This window comes from Ischnura elegans, chromosome 12 (genome assembly GCF_921293095.1).
Source record: "Ischnura elegans chromosome 12, ioIscEleg1.1, whole genome shotgun sequence".
Lineage (NCBI taxonomy): Eukaryota > Metazoa > Arthropoda > Insecta > Odonata > Coenagrionidae > Ischnura > Ischnura elegans.
The window spans coordinates 72464369-72483600 of NC_060257.1; the positions used below are offsets into that span (position 1 = coordinate 72464369).

The 19232-nt window shown below is 38.6% G+C and overlaps 2 protein-coding genes across 2 annotated transcripts in view; one reads left to right on the forward strand and one right to left on the reverse strand.

Moving 5' to 3' along the window:
* The window catches only part of LOC124168785 (voltage-dependent L-type calcium channel subunit beta-1), a 788354-nt gene that overhangs the window by 277557 nt on the left and 491565 nt on the right, over positions 1-19232 (forward strand). The gene's annotated exons all lie outside the window — the stretch shown is intronic.
* Positions 5093-6034, reverse strand: LOC124168714 (proline-rich receptor-like protein kinase PERK2). The gene has a single exon (XM_046546979.1). It carries the CDS (start codon positions 6032-6034, stop codon positions 5093-5095), a length of 942 nt encoding a protein of 313 aa, XP_046402935.1.

Genomic DNA, 19232 nt, shown 5'->3' on the forward strand with positions numbered 1-19232 from the left:
GAGAAAAACTCTTGCCGCTGAAGACGTGTCTTTTTCTCTCCCTCGTGTGTATATTTCATAGTCACTCATCCGCCTTAATACTCCACACGGACCTCCCATCCTTCTGTCCTCACCTCATTCACAACTCTTTCCCCCACCCCTCCCTTTGATTTCAAACTCTTCCCCCACCCACCTCCCATTACACTCAGAGAAATCTCCACCTCACGCCCACAATAAAACTAGCACTAAGGAAAACAGCAGACGCATCCCAACGCAATTCAACTGCAACTTTTAAAGCATTTCCATAAACGTGATAACTATTTACAAAAACAGGCGGAAGGTATTCTGTCAGAGTAAATGAAATGCTAAAGATATGCGAGGCCTCATAAAAAGACGGAAATAGACTTTAATTCTTAAATAAATAATGCTTGTAAAATCGTTGCAAAAATATGGTGTCGCGATTAAATAATAATAACACGCTATTTCGTCGAATATTTTGATCGACCTCCCACAGCAAAGTAATTCCAAGAAAAACAGCACATATATTTTTCCACATAATTTCAACACACCTTGATGTCATAGCTCGTAATGTCATTCACATCGAAGATTCCAACAATTAATGAGTGTTCAAGCGCAAACACCCATGATTGGATAAAGGTAACTTACTCAGGCGGGAATAGAACCCGCGGCATTCGGATTAGCAGGTCAGACATACCCTCCGCCACCAATTGAAGGATTTAATTTGAAAAACATGAGCTGATATTTAACACAATACTATAATTATACTCTTAAGGCCTGTTTACACGAAACATTTATACGTACTAGCTAGTAAGTACGTGGAGTTAGCACAAATTAGGTGGTTACACGGTGAATTTTGGCGTTCATAAATATAAAAATTAACTTGTACGAGTTAATGTACCGCGTAAATTGGCCTTACAGAACATACTTTAGAGTAATTAAACATAATATAACATTTAAGGGGAGTAAAAATCAAAGTACGTCTAAAACTCAGAAGAGACAGGGACGATTTATAGGGTAGTCTAGTGCAACGCAGGAAGAGCAGGAATAGAACAGAAGAGTTCGATCGTTAATTCATCGGCGGCACGTGCTGAGAATACACGGCAATTGCCTCCGAAATAAAAAAAATGAAGGGAGAGGAAGCGGAGGGGCGGTGGAAGAAGTGAAGCCGAAATGAAAACGGTCGGTTATACTTCACCTCGTTATAACAATAACAAGCTCGCGTGATATCGTTTCATTCCGTTCCGACAAGTGCGCATTCGGCGGGAGGGCCTTTGCCCTGGCGGGATACGACCGCCCTGCCATCTCCCGGTGCCGTCCACCTAACCCACAAGCAAGGCCGTAGCCAGAAAATATTTTCGGGGGGGGGGTTTATGGAATAGTAGAGAAACATAAAATTATTTTTACATGGTATTTACGATTAAATATACATATTTATTATAATCCCTTTAAGGAAAATATAAAAATATTATTATAAAATTGAATTTAGCCTTCTAGCTTTTCTTTGCAGCGACCAAATGAATTAACTCCTCGGTGTCGATGTCAATTCTGCGGTCCCTCAGGAGGCTCATAAGTCACTCACCTCTCTACTAATTCACAGCACTATTATTTCACACACTGCACTACAACTACACACACTGCACCTACAAATTCGCTTAGATAATTATTGACTTAAGCCGCATTGGACTACTAGATGTCCCTGCGCCGCTATATAATTACCAAGCGAGCATAAAGTATCTATTTATTTTTTTTAATTTTGGGGGGGGGGGGGTCACGGCCTTGCCCACAAGCTCCACCTTCCAACTGCGAATTAGATTCATCGTGTTTTATGGAGGCTGCATTGGTACTTCAAATTACATAAATGTCTATATTTTTGTCGTAGGAATTGTGAGAAGGTGATATGGTGAGAAGTGAGTGATTCTGTACATCTACATACTGCCACAAGTAGCCTATATAGGCGTGTGGCTGGCGGTGGCTAGGTGGGGGATGTTGGGACAGAAGCCGTTAACATAAAAAACTGCTCTAACGAAAGTCCGCCAAGGTTATTGTAAGTCCTATCTAAGCAGCCACTGAGGATAGCATCTACTAATTATAATTAAATATTAATTATTTATATTAAATATATATATTTTACCAAGGCTATGCTGCGAAAAGTTTGGTACATCTACATACTACCCCGCAAGCCGCATCGAAAGACGTGTGGCAGGGGGTGTTAGGACACCAGCGGTGCTAGTTAAATTAATCACTTAAATCGCGTCAAATGTGCTAGACTAGAATTGATCGTAAAATAAATAATTACAACAATAATATAGGTGAGAAACGAGCCTACATCAATGACATGATATTAGAGATTGAATGTGAAGAAATAGTAACCATATATCATCAAGATCATATAATTTAATGTCAGACGAAATGCTGTTGTTAGGAATACGCGATATATACTGACGAGCATACCCGTGGTATTCGAAAAGAGTCATATCCCAGACTTATGCTAACTATTACTCGTAAATAAGGCGGGTAAAGGCATTATATAGCATTTTTAATTCTAAAATCATCTACATCAAATACTACCCCGCTAGTCGTCTCAATAGCCGTATTTCGGGGAATATTAGAACAGCAGCCGTCAAAAAATAAAAATAAAAGCTCAAACGAAATTCCGCATAGCGTTTACCAAAGGCCATTATTATTCGGGGAAAAAGTGAATTCCCATACCAATCCGTTCGGCAAAATATCTCTCAATTTATCGCTTCTGTCAGACCTGGAAATATAATGCGGCTCTAATTAAATGTTCTCTGTGGCGATCCGAAAGATATCAATTCTCAATTGCTTATGCAATCTAAGCCTAGCGCGCTGTCCCTGAGTATTTAGCGGCTCCCAGCATGGGCGTACCCAGAGAAGGGCAGGAGGTGGCAGCTGTCCCCCACTAGAAGCAAAAATCCTATACGTCTTTGAGGAAAATCAAGACTGGATAGAAGTTTTAACAATTATTTTAAACCCACGAAATGTGATATTATTATAAGACATATAAGTAAAATATTTTTTTCAATCCAATGATTTTAAAAAATAGCGTTGTTATAGTTTTCTTAAAATGTTGGCTTCATTCACCTTTTCCAAGCTTTAATTCCAACTTTCCAACTTGAACAACCATGGCTTGTCTACCGCCTCATTCGTTCAATGTACAGAATGTCCCACAGGTCCTATAATATATAAAATAAATATATAAGTAGTGTAAAAATGAGGATACTGGGACAGTCGCCATCTTGGATTCTCCGCCATCTTGAATTTTTCCTCGAAGGTGCTGCCATCTGGCAAAACAAATGAATATCGAAAATCTAAACGTCTCGTGGATGAACTGAGGATACTGGGACAGCCACAATCTTAGTGATGATGGTCTGAGGGTGTAGAGGTCAAGTGATAAATTAAAAGAATGGATAACAATAATTATTTATTTTCATAATATTAATACAATTCATCAGTCTGCGTTGCAAAATCTCTCACATCCTTAAAAATTTTATTTCCCCCTAAAAAAACTTCTTGCTGCGTTGGCCATGCTCGCACATTTGGAACACTTAATTTTGTATGCACCACTCGCGACTTCTTAGAGGATGAGAAACTGTAGAGGCATTCGTTATGAGGGTATCTGTATTCTCCGGTCTGGGAATAATTGTTCATGGAAAAAGTATATATTAAATACTTTTCCCACAGGTACACGTAAAAGGAGACTTGAAGTGGCAGACAACAGAATTGAACAGATATCTGCGGTGAACCTTCTTGAGTAAACAGTTTAATGAAATTATGGGGAATCTGCTCATCAATAAAACGGGATGGGATAGGGAGGGATCGACAAAGGTTTTTCAGTAATGAATCTTCTACTGGGTGAATTTCATAAATGGAATGCACAAGAGACTTAATCGAAATCATTTTCAAACTCAGTGGGGTAAACTTCACTTTAGCCGGTCTGCATTCTGTGAGTATCTTGCTCACAAATGCGTTGAATTTCTGAAATAAGTGAGGAAAGAGAAATGAATTAAATTGTTTTTCAAACTTATTTCTCCATATTCCCACTTATTTTCCTCTCTTTCCAATGGGAATACTGAGACAGTCACAATCTTGGTGATGATGGTCTGAGGGTGTAGAGGTCAAGTGATAAATTAAAAGAATGGATAACAATAATTATTTATTTTCATAATATCAATACAATAATTCTTCAGTCTGCGTTGTGGCATCTCTCACATCCTTATGTATTTTTTTTTCCCACAAAATTTCATGTGGTGTTGTCCATGGTGGTACTTTTTGGAAAATTGTATATTTATGTGCGTTTCTTCGATTCCTCGACAATTTATAACACATGAGGCATTCATAATGGGGATATAAGTCTAGACCGGTCTGCGAATAATTATTAATGGAAAATGTATAAATGAAATAACTTTCCCACAAGTGTTGATAATATGAGAAACTCATTGGAAGGCAACAGTATTGTACCAATATTTGCGGAGGACCATCTTGAGAATACAGAGACATGAGTATTTGGGAAAATATTTTGTCAAAAAATCTGAAGGGGATGGGAAGGATTTGGCAAAGGTTCTCTATCCTTGGTAACGAATCTTCTTCGCGAACTTTATGAATGCATCGCACAACAGCGTTGACCGAAAGCAACTGCAAATTTAGTGGGCAAAACTTCACCATAGCTGGCCTGCACAATGCGGTCGTCGTATTCACAAATGTGTTCAATTTCTGAAATAATCAGCGGAAAGAGAGGAATATGAGTAGGAATTTGAAGGAATAAAATTTCAACAAAAAAGATTGAATATGTTATATATTTTTCAAGACAAATTATGAAAAAAAGAGGAACAGAAAAAACAATGAACATCGAAACTAAATTGAAACAAAATCAAATAAAATGAAAAATATTCACAAATCTCACAAAAAAATCGAAATAAAAGCTATCAGTTTTAGGAACAAATCACATATTTAGGAATTCAAGAAATAATATAAAAATTAAAGACAATAAAAATAATTGTATCATGATATTAAAAAATATGAAAAAACAAAAAAATATTAACTGAAAAAACTACTCCCAAAACAACATGAATCCTCACAAAAGTGCATGTAAATTTTTTTTCCCTCTTATCCCCCGAGGATCTCTACACACCTTTTTCTTCGGAACCTCATCATCAATGGAGAGTCTTTTCATAGGTGACTTTATAACAGACGTAGAAGCTGAGTGAGCTCCATCACTTTGTAAAACAGGCATATCAAGAACTTGAGCCTCCGAGGACGCACGCGAATGTGACGATGGGATCCACTGCACATCGTCCTCCGATGATCTCGGTGACTGAATAACAATGGAAGGAGATCTTGGCGGTGGATTTGTAGGCTCTGGGGATGATGGAGGTGATGGTGAGCAAAGACCTTCGGTATCGGGTGGTGGCGATGCGGGCGACTCAACTTCAAGCTGTGGTGTTACAGCAAGAGGTTGAGTATCCGGCATCGGAGATGTGGGGGAATGTGCTCCAGGCAGGGATGGAGACCTCAACGGTTGCGAGGTCGGCTGCGGTGCTGGTGATGTGGGGGGTTGCACCGCAAGCAGGGATGGTGATGTCGCCGGCTGAGTTGTAGGGCGTGGTGGTGATGGTTGAGTTGTGGATGGCCTGCTCAGGCGAGATATGGGCGGTGGTGGTGTTGAACGCCCCGATGCTGCTGATGCTGTGGACGGTAGAGATGATGTCTCCTCGTCGTAAGACCGCCCCATCCGCGAAATGGGGATAAGTGGAGGCGGTGGAGAATGTGATGACGATCTCCGCGTTAAATCAAGTGCCTCCACCCGTCCAATCTGTGGAATGGGGATAAGCGGAGGCGGTGGAGAATGTGATGGCAATCTCCGCGCTAAATCAAGCGCCTCCGCCTCATTAAACAGCGCCGAAACGAGGTCGTCAAATGACATATCACTCGGTGAATCATCCTCTGCATACCCCCAGTAGTATGGAGCTAAACAGAAGTTAACTTCGTTCCGCGATCCATTCCACACCTCAGCCATAGGCCTACACGTGGAGCACCTATGCGCTGGCTGATCAACAGTAATTAGAGGTCCATCACACAGATCGCAAACAAAGCGTGGAATACGTAGGCGGGACGAATAAATTGAGTGCCTAGTTTCCACATGCGAAAGTTCAATATATTGAAGACGAATCCGACACCATCTGCAAATGGACACTGTGGCCCTCGATGTCGACCGCGTATCCAATGCGTGGTAAATGGTTGCCTGAACGCAATGGAATGATGCCATGGTGGATGTATGATGTGTTTTCTTACACAGCGTATATATAAGACTGTCCCACGTGACATTATTCGATATCTAAGGATGAAGCTATTGGAGGAACTCTCAACCCAATGAGCTCACAGGGCCGATGGTCTGAGGAGGCGTAAACCTTGAGGTCGGTCCCCCCACAGCTTCAAGATTTCATGCTGGCGACCCCAATCGGCTGGGGCATTGACGCACGAAGGAGAAGTCAGAGACCTTCGATTAAGATTAGCAATCGACCCTCATAAAAATTGATGACCGGCTGTGCGATTGACGCAAGCAAGCGGAGACAGACGGGTGATAAAGATTAATGAGCGACCCTCGTACGATCGGTTGGGGCATTGACGCACGAAAGAGAAGTCAGAGACCTTCAATTAAGATTAGCAATCAACCCTCATAAAAATTGATGACCGGCTGTGCGATTGACGCAAGCAAGCGGAGACAGACGGGTGATAAAGATTAATGAGCGACCCTCGTACGATCGGTTGGGGCATTGACGCACGAAGGAGAAGTCAGAGACCTTCAATTAAGATTAGCAATCGACCCTCATAAAAATTGATGACCGGCTGTGCGATTGACGCAAGCAAGCGGAGACAGACGGGTGATAAAGATTAATGAGTGACCCTCGTACGATCGGTTGGGGCATTGACGCACGAAGGAGAAGTCAGAGACCTTCAATTAAGATTAGCAATCGACCCTCATAAAAATTGATGACCGGCTGTGCGATTGGCGCAAGCAAGCGGAGACAGACGGGTGATAAAGATTAATGAGTGACCCTCGAACGATCGGTTGGGGCATTGACGCACGAAGGAGAAGTCAGAGACCTTCAATTTAGATTAGCAATCGGCCCTCATAAAAATTGATGACCGGCTGTGCGATTGACGTAAATTACCTAGAGGTCGAAAAACAATTCACTCCACCCACCCCGATGGGATGGGGGAAATTCAGTATATAAAGGCATAGCAGAGCTCTCACAACCATACTCACAGCAAGAACGCCTTACAGTACCACAGAAAGTAGCAGCAGAACCAGCATCAGCAGAAAGAAGCCAGGAGAAGGAAGAAGTTCCCGATAATTTCCAACACCAGCAGTTGCCCTCACAATCCTCAACGATAGCGTGAGTAAAATCATATCATTAGTTTTTAAATGTATAAAAATTCAAGTCCTATGAGGATTTAGCTAGAAAAACTGCTAAAATGCTCATTTATTCTATCTACTTCAGATGGACGCTTTGAAGATCAAGTTGCTTACGCAGCAGGAGGAGGCAAAATTCTTGAAAAAGGAGGAGCTTAAGGAGGGTCTGGCATATGAGGTGGAGAAACTTTCTCCCACTATTACAAAATATGGGAGCAGCATAATAGCGGAGATAAATTTTGAAAATGCAAAGAGGAAAATATTCCTCCCCAAGCATTTCATCCTCACTCTTGACGAAATCGAGGCCTTTAATGCCGACGCATGGGGCGTTGGGCTAAAAATATCCAGAAAGGATAATTCAGTTGTTTTATTGTAAAAAATTAAAATAATACATGTCTTCGCTTATAAATAACCATACTGAATAATCTTGTTTCATTTAAAATAACCCTCAAATACACGTTAGGTTACTTATGTATAAAGCCTAATTCTCATATATAGAATTTCATTTCCACTGGAAAAACCAACCAGACGATAATGGAAGAGATGGTGCTATGCCCGGTATGCTACGTCTATTACCACCCAAGGTACAGAGCCGGCCATGAGATGTCGGAAGTTCATCACCGCCATGCAATCAGACAAGTTGGAAGAGGAGCTGACGCTTCTTCTTCAATTGTAGAGATTGAATCAGCGGTTAAAGGACGGCTTAAAACCTTTTGGGTGAGTGCAGGTGGGGAGCATACAGACCTGGTAATTTTTTTAAACAGCAAAAAGGATTTACTTTTAGAGAAAATTAGAATTTATCTCAAAGATACAGCATTAAAAATAAACATACTGGTGAAAGCTAAATTTCATAATGATAAGAATGAAGAAAGAGTTGAAACACAGGATAGATGGTTTAAAACAAAAAATGTTAAAGTTTTTGAAGCAGATGATGTGAATGAAATTTTAGAAATACTATTTGCGAAATTGTTGAAAGAAAAATCAGAAAGCTCATCTAAGGGATCAGGTTGGTCACTAAGTGAAATAATCGGCCTCGAATTACGGATAAATAGATACATCCCGCTAAGAGGGTCATCTTTCATTGACCTTCCTGCTAAAATTAAACTCACCCACTCAGTTATCAACGTAAAGAATGAGGATGCCTTCTGCTTCAAGTACGCCATATGGGGGAAGAAAATAAAGTGTCATCCCGAACGCCTTTCAAAATATAATAATATAGAGTTTTATCAAGGATACAATTGGGATTGCATTAATCATCCAGTAGAATTATCAAAAATTTCAAAGTTTGAGCATGAAAATTCAATTTCAATAAATGTTTTCGGTCTTGATGAAAAAAATAATGTATATCCAATTAAAGTTGTTGATCAGGAGTTAGATGACCACCGCGATCTTCTCTACCTTGTTAAGAAGGACAAGACGCATTTCTGCTGGATCAAAAATTTTGGTAGATTGATTCGATCACAAATGTCAAAACATAAAAATGCGTTACACGTATGCAAACGCTGTTTTAAACCTTGCTATTCGAGTGATACTCTCAGAGAACATAATATTGATTGCTGTAGAAATTCTCCAACAAAAATAATAGTTCCAACTGCTGATGACAACATCTTGAAATTCAAAAACTTCTCACATTCCGTCAGAATTCCCTATGTTGTATACGCTGATTTTGAATGCATCCTTAGTAAACATTTGAGTTGCTCTCCCAATGATGAGCATTCATATACAAATAAGCAGCACCAGCATGAAGTCATGTCCTTCTGCATGCTTATGGTATCAGATACTGGAGAAGTATTCGAACCATTTCTTTACCGAGGTAAAGGTGCGGTAGATATTTTTCTTGAAAAGCTGAAACAAATGGCTCTCTTTGCACGAAATAAGTATAAAAATATAATACCTATTGATACTTTGACCGAGAGTGAGAATGTTGCTTTCATTTCAGCACAAATATGTCATATATGTCAAAATGAGCTCGGTTCGGATAGAGTGAAAGATCATGATCATTTAACGGGTAAATTTCGTGGGGCGGCTCATAAGAGTTGTAACGTGAATTTCCAAGTGCCTGACTACCTACCTGTTTTCATTCATAATCTTTCAAATTATGATGCTCATTTGATTGTCCCACATCTCGGCTGTGATGAGATGAAAATATCATGCATCCCTAATAATGAAGAGAAGTACATTTCGTTTGGAAAAAATGTAGATAAGACTTTTTCATATCGTTTCATTGATAGCTTTAGGTTTTTAGGGACATCCCTATCTAAATTGGTTAGCTCGATCCCAAAAGATAAATTTACGAGATTATCCAAGAATTTTGGTGATAAAAGTGATCTCGTGATGCGTAAAGGTATCTTCCCATATGAGTATGTGGATTCGTGGGAAAAGCTTGGTGAGGATAGATTACCTAATATTGATGAGTTTTACAGCACCCTTACCCAGGAAACTATTAGTTCAGATGACTATGAATTTGCTCAGGCGGCTTGGAACGAATTCCAGTGTAAATCTCTGGGGGGATATTCTGACCTATATTTGCTAACAGACGTCTTGTTATTAGCAGATGTATTTGAAAATTTTAGAGACGTATGTTTATCTACATATGAGTTAGATCCTGGTTGGTATTATACCGCACCAGGACTGTCTTTTGATGCGATGTTGAAGCACACAGGGGTGGTACTTCATCTTTTAACAGATTATGATATGATACTTATGATGGAGAAGGGAATTCGTGGTGGTATAAGCCAGTGTGTTAAAAGGTACTCCGAAGCTAATAATAAACATATGAAGGAATTCAACCCTAGTTTAGATTCCAGATATATTGCATACGTAGATGCTAACAATTTATATGGTTGGGCGTTGTCAGAACCTCTCCCAAAGTCCAACTTTCAATGGATAGACCATGTAGATGTCATGAATGTTCCAGACAATTCCAACAAGGGGTATATTCTAGAGGTGGATTTGGAATATCCTAGCGAACTGCATGACTTGCACTCTGATTTGCCCTTCTGTCCTGAGAAGAAAATTCCACCAACTGGGAAACATCAAAAGTTAATGACTACGCTTGATCATAAAGAGCGATATGTGATTCACTATAGAGCACTGAAGCAAGCGCTTTCTTTTGGTCTGAAGCTTAAAAAGATACATCGGGTCATTGAATTTGAACAATCGCCTTGGATGAAGACCTATATTGATATTAATTCACAAAAACGCAAATTGGCCAACAATGACTTTGATAGAGATTTTTACAAATTAATGAACAATGCCGTTTTTGGAAAAACAATGGAAAATGTTAGAAAAAGGATTGACCTTGAACTTGTTTGCAATCCCAAAAGACTTGATAAAGTGATATCTAGTTCACTCTTCATTGATCGCACAATTTATTCAGAGAATTTAGTCGCGATTCATAAAAGGAAAAATTTTGTTAAAATGTATAAACCGTTGTATATAGGACAGGCTGTTCTGGATCTTTCAAAAACACTTATGTACCAATTTTTTTACGAAAATCTTAAACCGAAGTATGGGAATAACGTACATCTCATGTACATGGATACAGATAGTTATATTGTTGAAGTAATGTCTGATGATTTTTATACCGATTTGGTCAAAGACTTATCTTCCTATGATACTTCCAATTATCCTAGAGATCATCCATGCTATTCAGCGAACAACGCTAAAGTCATTGGTAAGATGAAGGATGAATGTGGAGGAAAGATAATGACTCATTTTGTAGGACTGAGAAGTAAATTATATTCCTACCGTGTTCAAGGTGATGTGGAAGGAAAGCGTGCCAAAGGTATTAAGAAGAATGTAATCGATAAATCCTTAACATTTGATGACTATGTCACATGTTTGAAAGAAAAAATTCAATTATATAGGAAAATGACACTAATAAGGTCGCAGAAACATCAAATACACACCGTTGAAATAAATAAAACTGCTTTGTGTGCAAACGATGATAAGAGATTCGTCTGTGAGGATGGAATAAACACCCTCCCTTGGGGTCATTATAAAGTAGACCGCAAAAGATCATATGGAGAGGCCTTTCCAGATTCTTGATAGGCAGCAAGAATTTTTTGTCTTTATCGCTGCTGAAATACTCGATGCTTGTTTTCTTCGCAACACGCAAAAAAATATGACCTTGTGAAGTTGCTATAAATACTGAACTCTCCTCAGCGGGATACTCATTTACAATCATGAACAGCAACCGCTTGGATGGTGTTGGAAACCTACCAATGGATGGTGAGTTGGCTGATGAGAGAGCTAAAGCGAAGGTCTTCGAAAAATTCTTGATGGAATTTTTTTGTGGGAAAAATCATGCGGATATCCCACCATTATTGGATGAAAAGAAAATTTCAGAGGAAATGGCGAGATTTAGATTCAAAAGAAATATCGAATGTGGGAAATGCGAGTGTAAGCTGAATAATCCCCCTATTTTTAAAAAACCGGATAAAGAAGAAGATATTTATAAATTTGTACAGTATAAAACAAAGCGTGCAAGCTCAGAAGTCGCTGAAAATGAGACAAAATGTCCTTTGAAACATTCACTTTCATCTACCCCTATGAGCAGCAAAAGTACGAGTAAGGCAGCAAACCCTTCATTCGAAGAGATTTTTAGCAAAGTGGATTCCACAATTAAGAAATTCTTGAAGTATCCTTGCATTTCAAAACTAACTGACGTTGAGATCGCCCATCTTCCTCCATCGCTGGTGTTAAAAATAGCTCCAAGTCAAATGACGCGATTAATGGAAAGACGGGGTATAAGGGATTGGAGATATGAAAAATGTACCGAACATTATAACAAGGGAAGAACGCAAATAGATGGTCCACCACCTTTGCGAATGGATTGCTTAACTTGTCGGTTGAAATATCTATAGAAGATTCGCAGGCGTCTTTTTTTATTTTTTCGCTCACCTTTTTTCATAATTTAAAAAACGCATTACAAATTGAAATGGTCACTCGTTATAAAGCTCATTTCTTAAAAAGACTCTGAAATGTGCAGAATGATGAAATTGCTCATTTTCTTAAATTTATTTTTCTTCTCACTAGGGAAAAATCACACACTTAATAATACAGCATGCGTAGTGAGTTACCTTAGCGAATATGGTTATCTTAACTTGAATACAACAGAAATAAGTCAAGTAAGGCTCGAATCAGTTAAGGATGCTATAAAAAATTTTCAAGAGTATAACAACCTCAGCATAGATGGGGAGCTTAATGAGGAAACAATGAACTTGATAAACAAACCGCGCTGTGGTGTACCAGATGATATAAGTTACTCACTCTTTTACTATAAGTGGAATAAATCTGTATTAAAATGGCGTTACGCTTTCGCAAATGCCAAACTTCAAGAACTGACAAGGGCAGCTTTCGATGCTTGGAGTCGAAATACAAATCTAATCTTCATGCATGATTTAGACAATCCAGACATAGTAATTATGAATACTCGTCTTACACATAAAAATTTTAAAAAGGGAGGATTATGTCCTGCCTCTTTTAACGGGAGAGGAGGCGCTATTGCTCATGCAGATTATCCTAAAAGTGATGGTCGAACCGTTGAAATTCACATCGATATGGATGAAAATTTCTATTATGAATTAAATAATAGAACTGGTTACGATGAAATTAATTTGTACAAAGTTTTGGTGCATGAAATCGGTCATGCTTTAGGCATATCTCATTCTCTTAATCAGAATGCTATCATGTATGCACAATACATGAATGGATATAAATTAGATCTCGATGAGGATGATGTGTTAGCTATTCAAAGTTTATACGGAGTTCGAAAAAAAAATGAAGAAATTGAGGAGGATGAGAGCGTAGAAAATGCGGATGAAATCACACCGACAGAAGCTGTACAGCCAGCTATAAAAAAACCGTCACTATGCGACGTTGAAATGGATCTTAATACTTTTCTAATAGCAAACCGAATGATGTACATTTTTTACGAGAAATGGGTTTGGTTACTAGATTTGGAAGACCCAAATCGAGGTCTTCAAGGTCCCATTTCCATCAAAGACTGGTTGACGTTTCTTCCGAACAGTTTTAGTAAAATAGATGCTATATATCAGAGACCTTCTGGTGAGATAGTTATATTCGTAGACGGTGTTGTCTATATGATAAGATTTCCCAGCATCGAATTAGTGGATGGATATCCTAAACGAATAATAGATATAGGATACCCTCAACATACAGTGATTCAAGCCGTTGTAAACACTTACTCGGGACGAACTTATGTCTTTTTTAGTGATAATTTTGTGATTGAGTTAAATGAATGTGAATTCAGACCAATGAGCATTTCTGGATTGTCCAGGGTGTTCCCACAATTACCTCCAGGTCTTACTTCAGCTTTTCGGTACACAAATGGGCTCTTATATTTCTTCCGAGGTCGGAACTATTTTGAATTCAACGAGTTCAACAATACCTTAACTAAAGCTGGTATGAATTCTATATCATTATTTGGAGTCCACTGTCGCAAGAAGTCAGTCTTCCCAGAATTAATAGCAAATTTGAAAAGTATTATACACAAATTAGAGGGGAATAACTCAATGGAGAGCTTCTGAAATGATATTATTAAAAGTAAAGAGAAATTTGTAGATGGGGTGTGAAAAAATACTTAAAAACAGATTGTTTCTACTGCTTTCCATTCTAAGCCAATGAGATGTTGAAGTGGAAACATCCTTTCACTTGCATTTTAGCCGGACCCTCCGGTTCTGGGAAAACGAGTTTCGTGTTAAAATTAGTCAATTCGAAATTAATCGATGTTGAGATAAAAAAAATTATTTGGTGTTGTAATCGTTACAGCAGACCTAAAGATAAAGAGTTAAACACGCTCAAGAATACCACTGTAATGTTTCGAAATGATATCCCAAATTTTGAAATAGGAAGCAAGAATAAGATGCCCACTCTGTATGTAATAGATGATTTAATGTATGACTGTTACAATAAAAGAATTTCCGAAGTATTCACGCGAGGTTCACATCATTTAGGTATTTCAGTCATTCTTATAACGCAGAATGTTTTCTACCAGAGCCCACAAGCACGTACTATTTCACTTAACGTGAAGTACTTAGTGGTATTTAAGAACCCTCGCGATCAATCACAATTCTCACACCTTGCTAGACAAGTTTATCCCAAAAAACCGGATGAGCTCTTAAGAATATTTAATGAAGTGACATGCAGACCATTCACTTACTTACTCCTCGACCTTCATCAGAAAACGAACGATCTCCTTCGATTTAGAACGGAAATTTTCGACGAATGCAAAGCGATAGTATTTGTACCCACAAATACTGCGGAATATGAAGAGGTTGAAACGTAACAAACATCTTTTCGTACTCTTAAAGACTGCTGAACCTAAGTTACGAAAGGCAATAATTAGTAAGCTGAGTGACGATCAAATAAAAGCCTTGGGTGATTGTTGTAGCCTAATTTTAAGTGGAAAATATAGGATTAAAAAGTCGCTAGAACAGAAATTGGGAAAGCACAAGAACTTACTCAGAAAGTTGAGTTGTAAAAAAATCACTGTTAGCAAGAAACGAAACTTAATACAACAGAAAGGTGGTTTCTTATCCTTATTAGTAAGTTCCGTGCTAGGTGGTCTAATAAGTAAGTTCGCCGGTTTAGCATAATGAGTCTGAAAAAGATGATTCTCATTGAACCGTCCTCGTTAAAGAAAGAGCGATTAACAACTAACATCACAAATCTAGATGATCGTATGCGTAAGATTCTATCAAGTGATATGGATGACACTAAAAAGTGGCATCATTATCGTCGGGAATTGGATTCTTATTTAAACGCAGTGAGTGAACGAGGTGGGCCCATTTCATATTCTTTCTTAGAAGATTCAGCTGCTAATGTCAATGAAGAAAAACAATTGAAAACAAGAAGTAGGAGTTTAAAAAGGAAAAAAATAACCTCCAACAGTGGTAGAAAAATTTTGCGAGCTAATCGCAAAATCGGAGAACAATGGGAAAAAACGTTGGAAAGAGCGGGAAATATGGAGGACTTGTTGGAAAATCTAGAGAGAGAGATAAGCTCCGCGGAGGTGAAGTCAGAAGACTCATCTCCCGAAAGAGAAATAAAAGTTCTGTTCCAATCACCTCGAAGAAAACGAGCAAAAAAACCGAAAAAAATATTCTCTCCGTCTTAAGTTTAACTCCACAAAGCAAAAGTCGTTCGAAGAAAAAAAAAGTTAACAAAAATGATGATGGGAATTTGAGTAAAACTGATATTAATAATCTCTTGAGTTCAACCTATTTTGATCCTGGAAATCCCGCCAGTTATTCAACGGTCGGTAGACTTTGGGAGGGTATAGGGAAAAAAATCCCGCGAGGCTATGTGAAAAAGTGGTTGGAGGCTCAGGATTCGTACACTTTACACAGACCTGTGCGAAAGAAATTTCAGAGGAATAGATACACAGTGTCTTATATTGACGATACCTGGCAATGCGATCTGAATGATGTTCAGAATTTGAAAAAACATAACTCCGGATATAAATATCTTCTCACTGTGGTGGATATATTCTCGAAGTATGCCTGGGTAAAGCCCATCAAAAGTAAGTCGGCCGATGATGTTATTCGAGCTTTTAGAAATATCTTAAAAGATGGTCGAAAGCCTTTGAAAGTTCAGAGCGATAAGGGAAAAGAATTCAATAACGAAAAATTTAGGAAATTCCTTACTTCTCGGGGAATTACATTCTACACTACCAACAATCCTGACGTAAAAGCCGCCGTAGTGGAAAGATTCAACCGAACGTTAAAAAGTATTATGTATCGATACTTCACTAAATCAAATTCACGTTCCTATCTGACCGCATTACCAAAACTCGTAAATGCTTACAATCAGCGCTATCACTCCAGTATTGGTATAGCTCCTACTAAAGTGAGTGATAAAAACGCATTCCAAGTAGCGCTTCGTTTAACGTCACGTGATAAAAAAAGGAAACCTCGTTTCTCTGTTGGAGACTTTGTTCGTATATCTAAAGAAAGATCGCCTTTCACAAAGGGTTATACTCAGAATTTCTCCAAGGAAATTTTCACAGTGGTTAAAATAAATGAAAATTTAATTGTTCCTACATATCAATTAAATGATTTAAATGGTAAACGTATAAAAGGTGAATTCTACGGTTCAGAGCTGACAAAGACGGAAGTTAGCGAGAATAAAGAATATGAAATAGAAAAGATTTTAAAGAGTAGGGGCACTGGGAAGAAGCTTGAATACTTGGTTAAATGGGTGGGGTATGGTGATGATTTCAACAGTTGGATCGCAGCATCTCAAGTAAACAAGTTAAAATAATGGAGCAAGGAGATTTCTACGTGACCCTCATGAGTGATAGCTCGGGTTCTAATTTGAACACGATAGCCAAATTTCGATCAAAACTACAAAAGCGAGTGGAAGTTGCCGGTAAATGGGTAGTGGGACTTGTGGAAGTTATTCTACCAGACTTTGAATCACCACCGAGAAATTGTCAGTATGATGGAGAATATATTGAGATAGAGATTGTGAAGGGGGTAACTTATAAGTTGCTCGATCATCATACATACATTCTTGATAAAATGCTCATTGATATGAGAAAATCTTTAAGCAATGACTTACATCGCACTGAATTTGATATAATTGTGGAGAAATTCTTTAATTCGTTGAATGCGGATAAAAAAGCATCCCTCAGCAAGGCAGATATCACATCCAGTAAAGGTTGTGAACATATAGCAATAATTGTTACGGCTACTAACCACATTGTACGGTTGGCTTGTGCTCGTTACACCCTGATTGAACTATTGAATACGCTCTATGAAAACACCCCAAAGAAGTTTCAGAGAGGTTTTCATAATCTCTTAACAAATGCAATGCATATTAATAAACAGATAAGACGGAAAAGATCTGCGGTAAATGAAAATGATGAACTTCAGCAAGTATTTGTTTACACGGACTTGGTAGACCCTCAAATTGTCGGAGACAAGTTAATTTCATGCATAAGGATAGTAAATATTGGTTCGGGAAACCATCAACTATTCAATCCGCCATACTACATCCCACTCTCCAAGAGAGAATTCGATACCGTGAGTATTGAACTAAGAGATAAGATGGGTGAGCTTTTCCCATTCACATCCAGCGTGAATCCTGCAACCTTAGTACTACACTTTGTTAGGCATTCATAAATATATACAAAAGATAATACACGCCTCATTCATAGACGTGATGTCGAGGGATGTGGATCGATATATGAGATATTTTTCTCAGACTGGTGGTGATTTAGGCCCAGTGTATCGCGCGAGTATATATAGACAGAGAGGCAGGGGATTGGGAAGTTTTTTCAGCGGTCTTTGGAAATTTGTCAGACCTTTAGTTTTTAGCGGTGCCAGAGCTGTTGGAAAAGAGGCTAAGGAGGCTGGGTTAAAAGCTCTATCGGACATTAACAGCGGTAAATCACTCAAAGAAATCTTACAAACACGTTCTGGAGAAGCTGTTCGTAACTTGAAAACAAAATTAGAGAGTAAAATTGGGGAAATGAGCGGATCAGGTTTGAAACGGGCGAAAATTCGTAAAGTTGCGATTAAAAAGAAAAAAAACCACACTGGCTCTAGAAAACAAAGTAAGAAGTCTAAGCAGATTGGAGGGGGTCTACGAAAACACAAAAAAAATCCAGGCAAAAAGAGGCAATCACGTAAGGGACGTGATATATTTGGATAAATACTTGAATAATTTCATATAATTGCTTAATAGACGATCAGTCGTCGAAGAGTTATCATCATGTCAGAGTACATTCCATCGTGTTTGCAAATGTTCCAACGCCCGCCTATACAAACGAGCATTATTGGTAATAGAATTATAGAATACAAGCCCGTTTCCTCTCTAGATGGTGCTAAGGAGTTGAGATTTTCGATTAAGGACAACGGTGATCTATACAAGGATCTTAGTGGAATTGTCTTAAATGTCAGAGTAAAGTTATGTAAATCGGATGGTTCAGATTATAAGTCAAGCGATGCGGACCAACCCGGTGTTGTCAATAATCTCCTCCACTCCATGTTTTCTCAATGCAACGTATTCTTTAACGGGGACAGAATGACATCTTCTGAAAATTACAATTATGCCGCATACTTTGAAAATTTGCTGAATTATGGTAACGATGCCGCACGTACACACCTTGAGTGTGATGGGTGGTGTTTAGATACCGGTGATAATTTGAATGAGCAAGGAGAGCATAATAAGGGATTCTTAGCTAGAAAGAAATGGTTTGCAAACAGTAATGAGAGAGAATTAGAAGGAAAGCTACACGTTGATCTATTCAATCTCCCACACTACCTCGTAAATGGTGTCTCAATTGACATAGTGCTCAAGTTGGCCGAACCTGAGTTTTACATTAAAGAAGGTGAAAGCGGATCATCAATTCTAAAGATAACCCAAGCCACTCTCAAAGTACCCCATTTTGACATTAGTCCTTCAATTCTTCTATCACATAATCGACTTATGCAGAAGGGTGAGGTCGCTTTCTATCCATACAAGAACGTTGAGGTTAAAACGTTTTCTGTCTCTGCAGGGAATTCGGAAATAACCTGTGATAATCTCATACTAGGTAAACTCCCAATCACATTAATGGTAGCATTAGTAGATGATGATGCGTTTCATGGTAGAAGGTCTAAAAACCCGTTCAGCTTGAATCATTACAGCATGACCAAATGCGGTCTGTACGTCAATGGTACTCCTCACGAAGTTGAAATGTCTTACGATGGCTCGAGCAATCATGCCGTACAGCCCTTTAGGCAACTGTATTCCGCTTTAGGTGTGCATCATAACGACTGGGGAAATC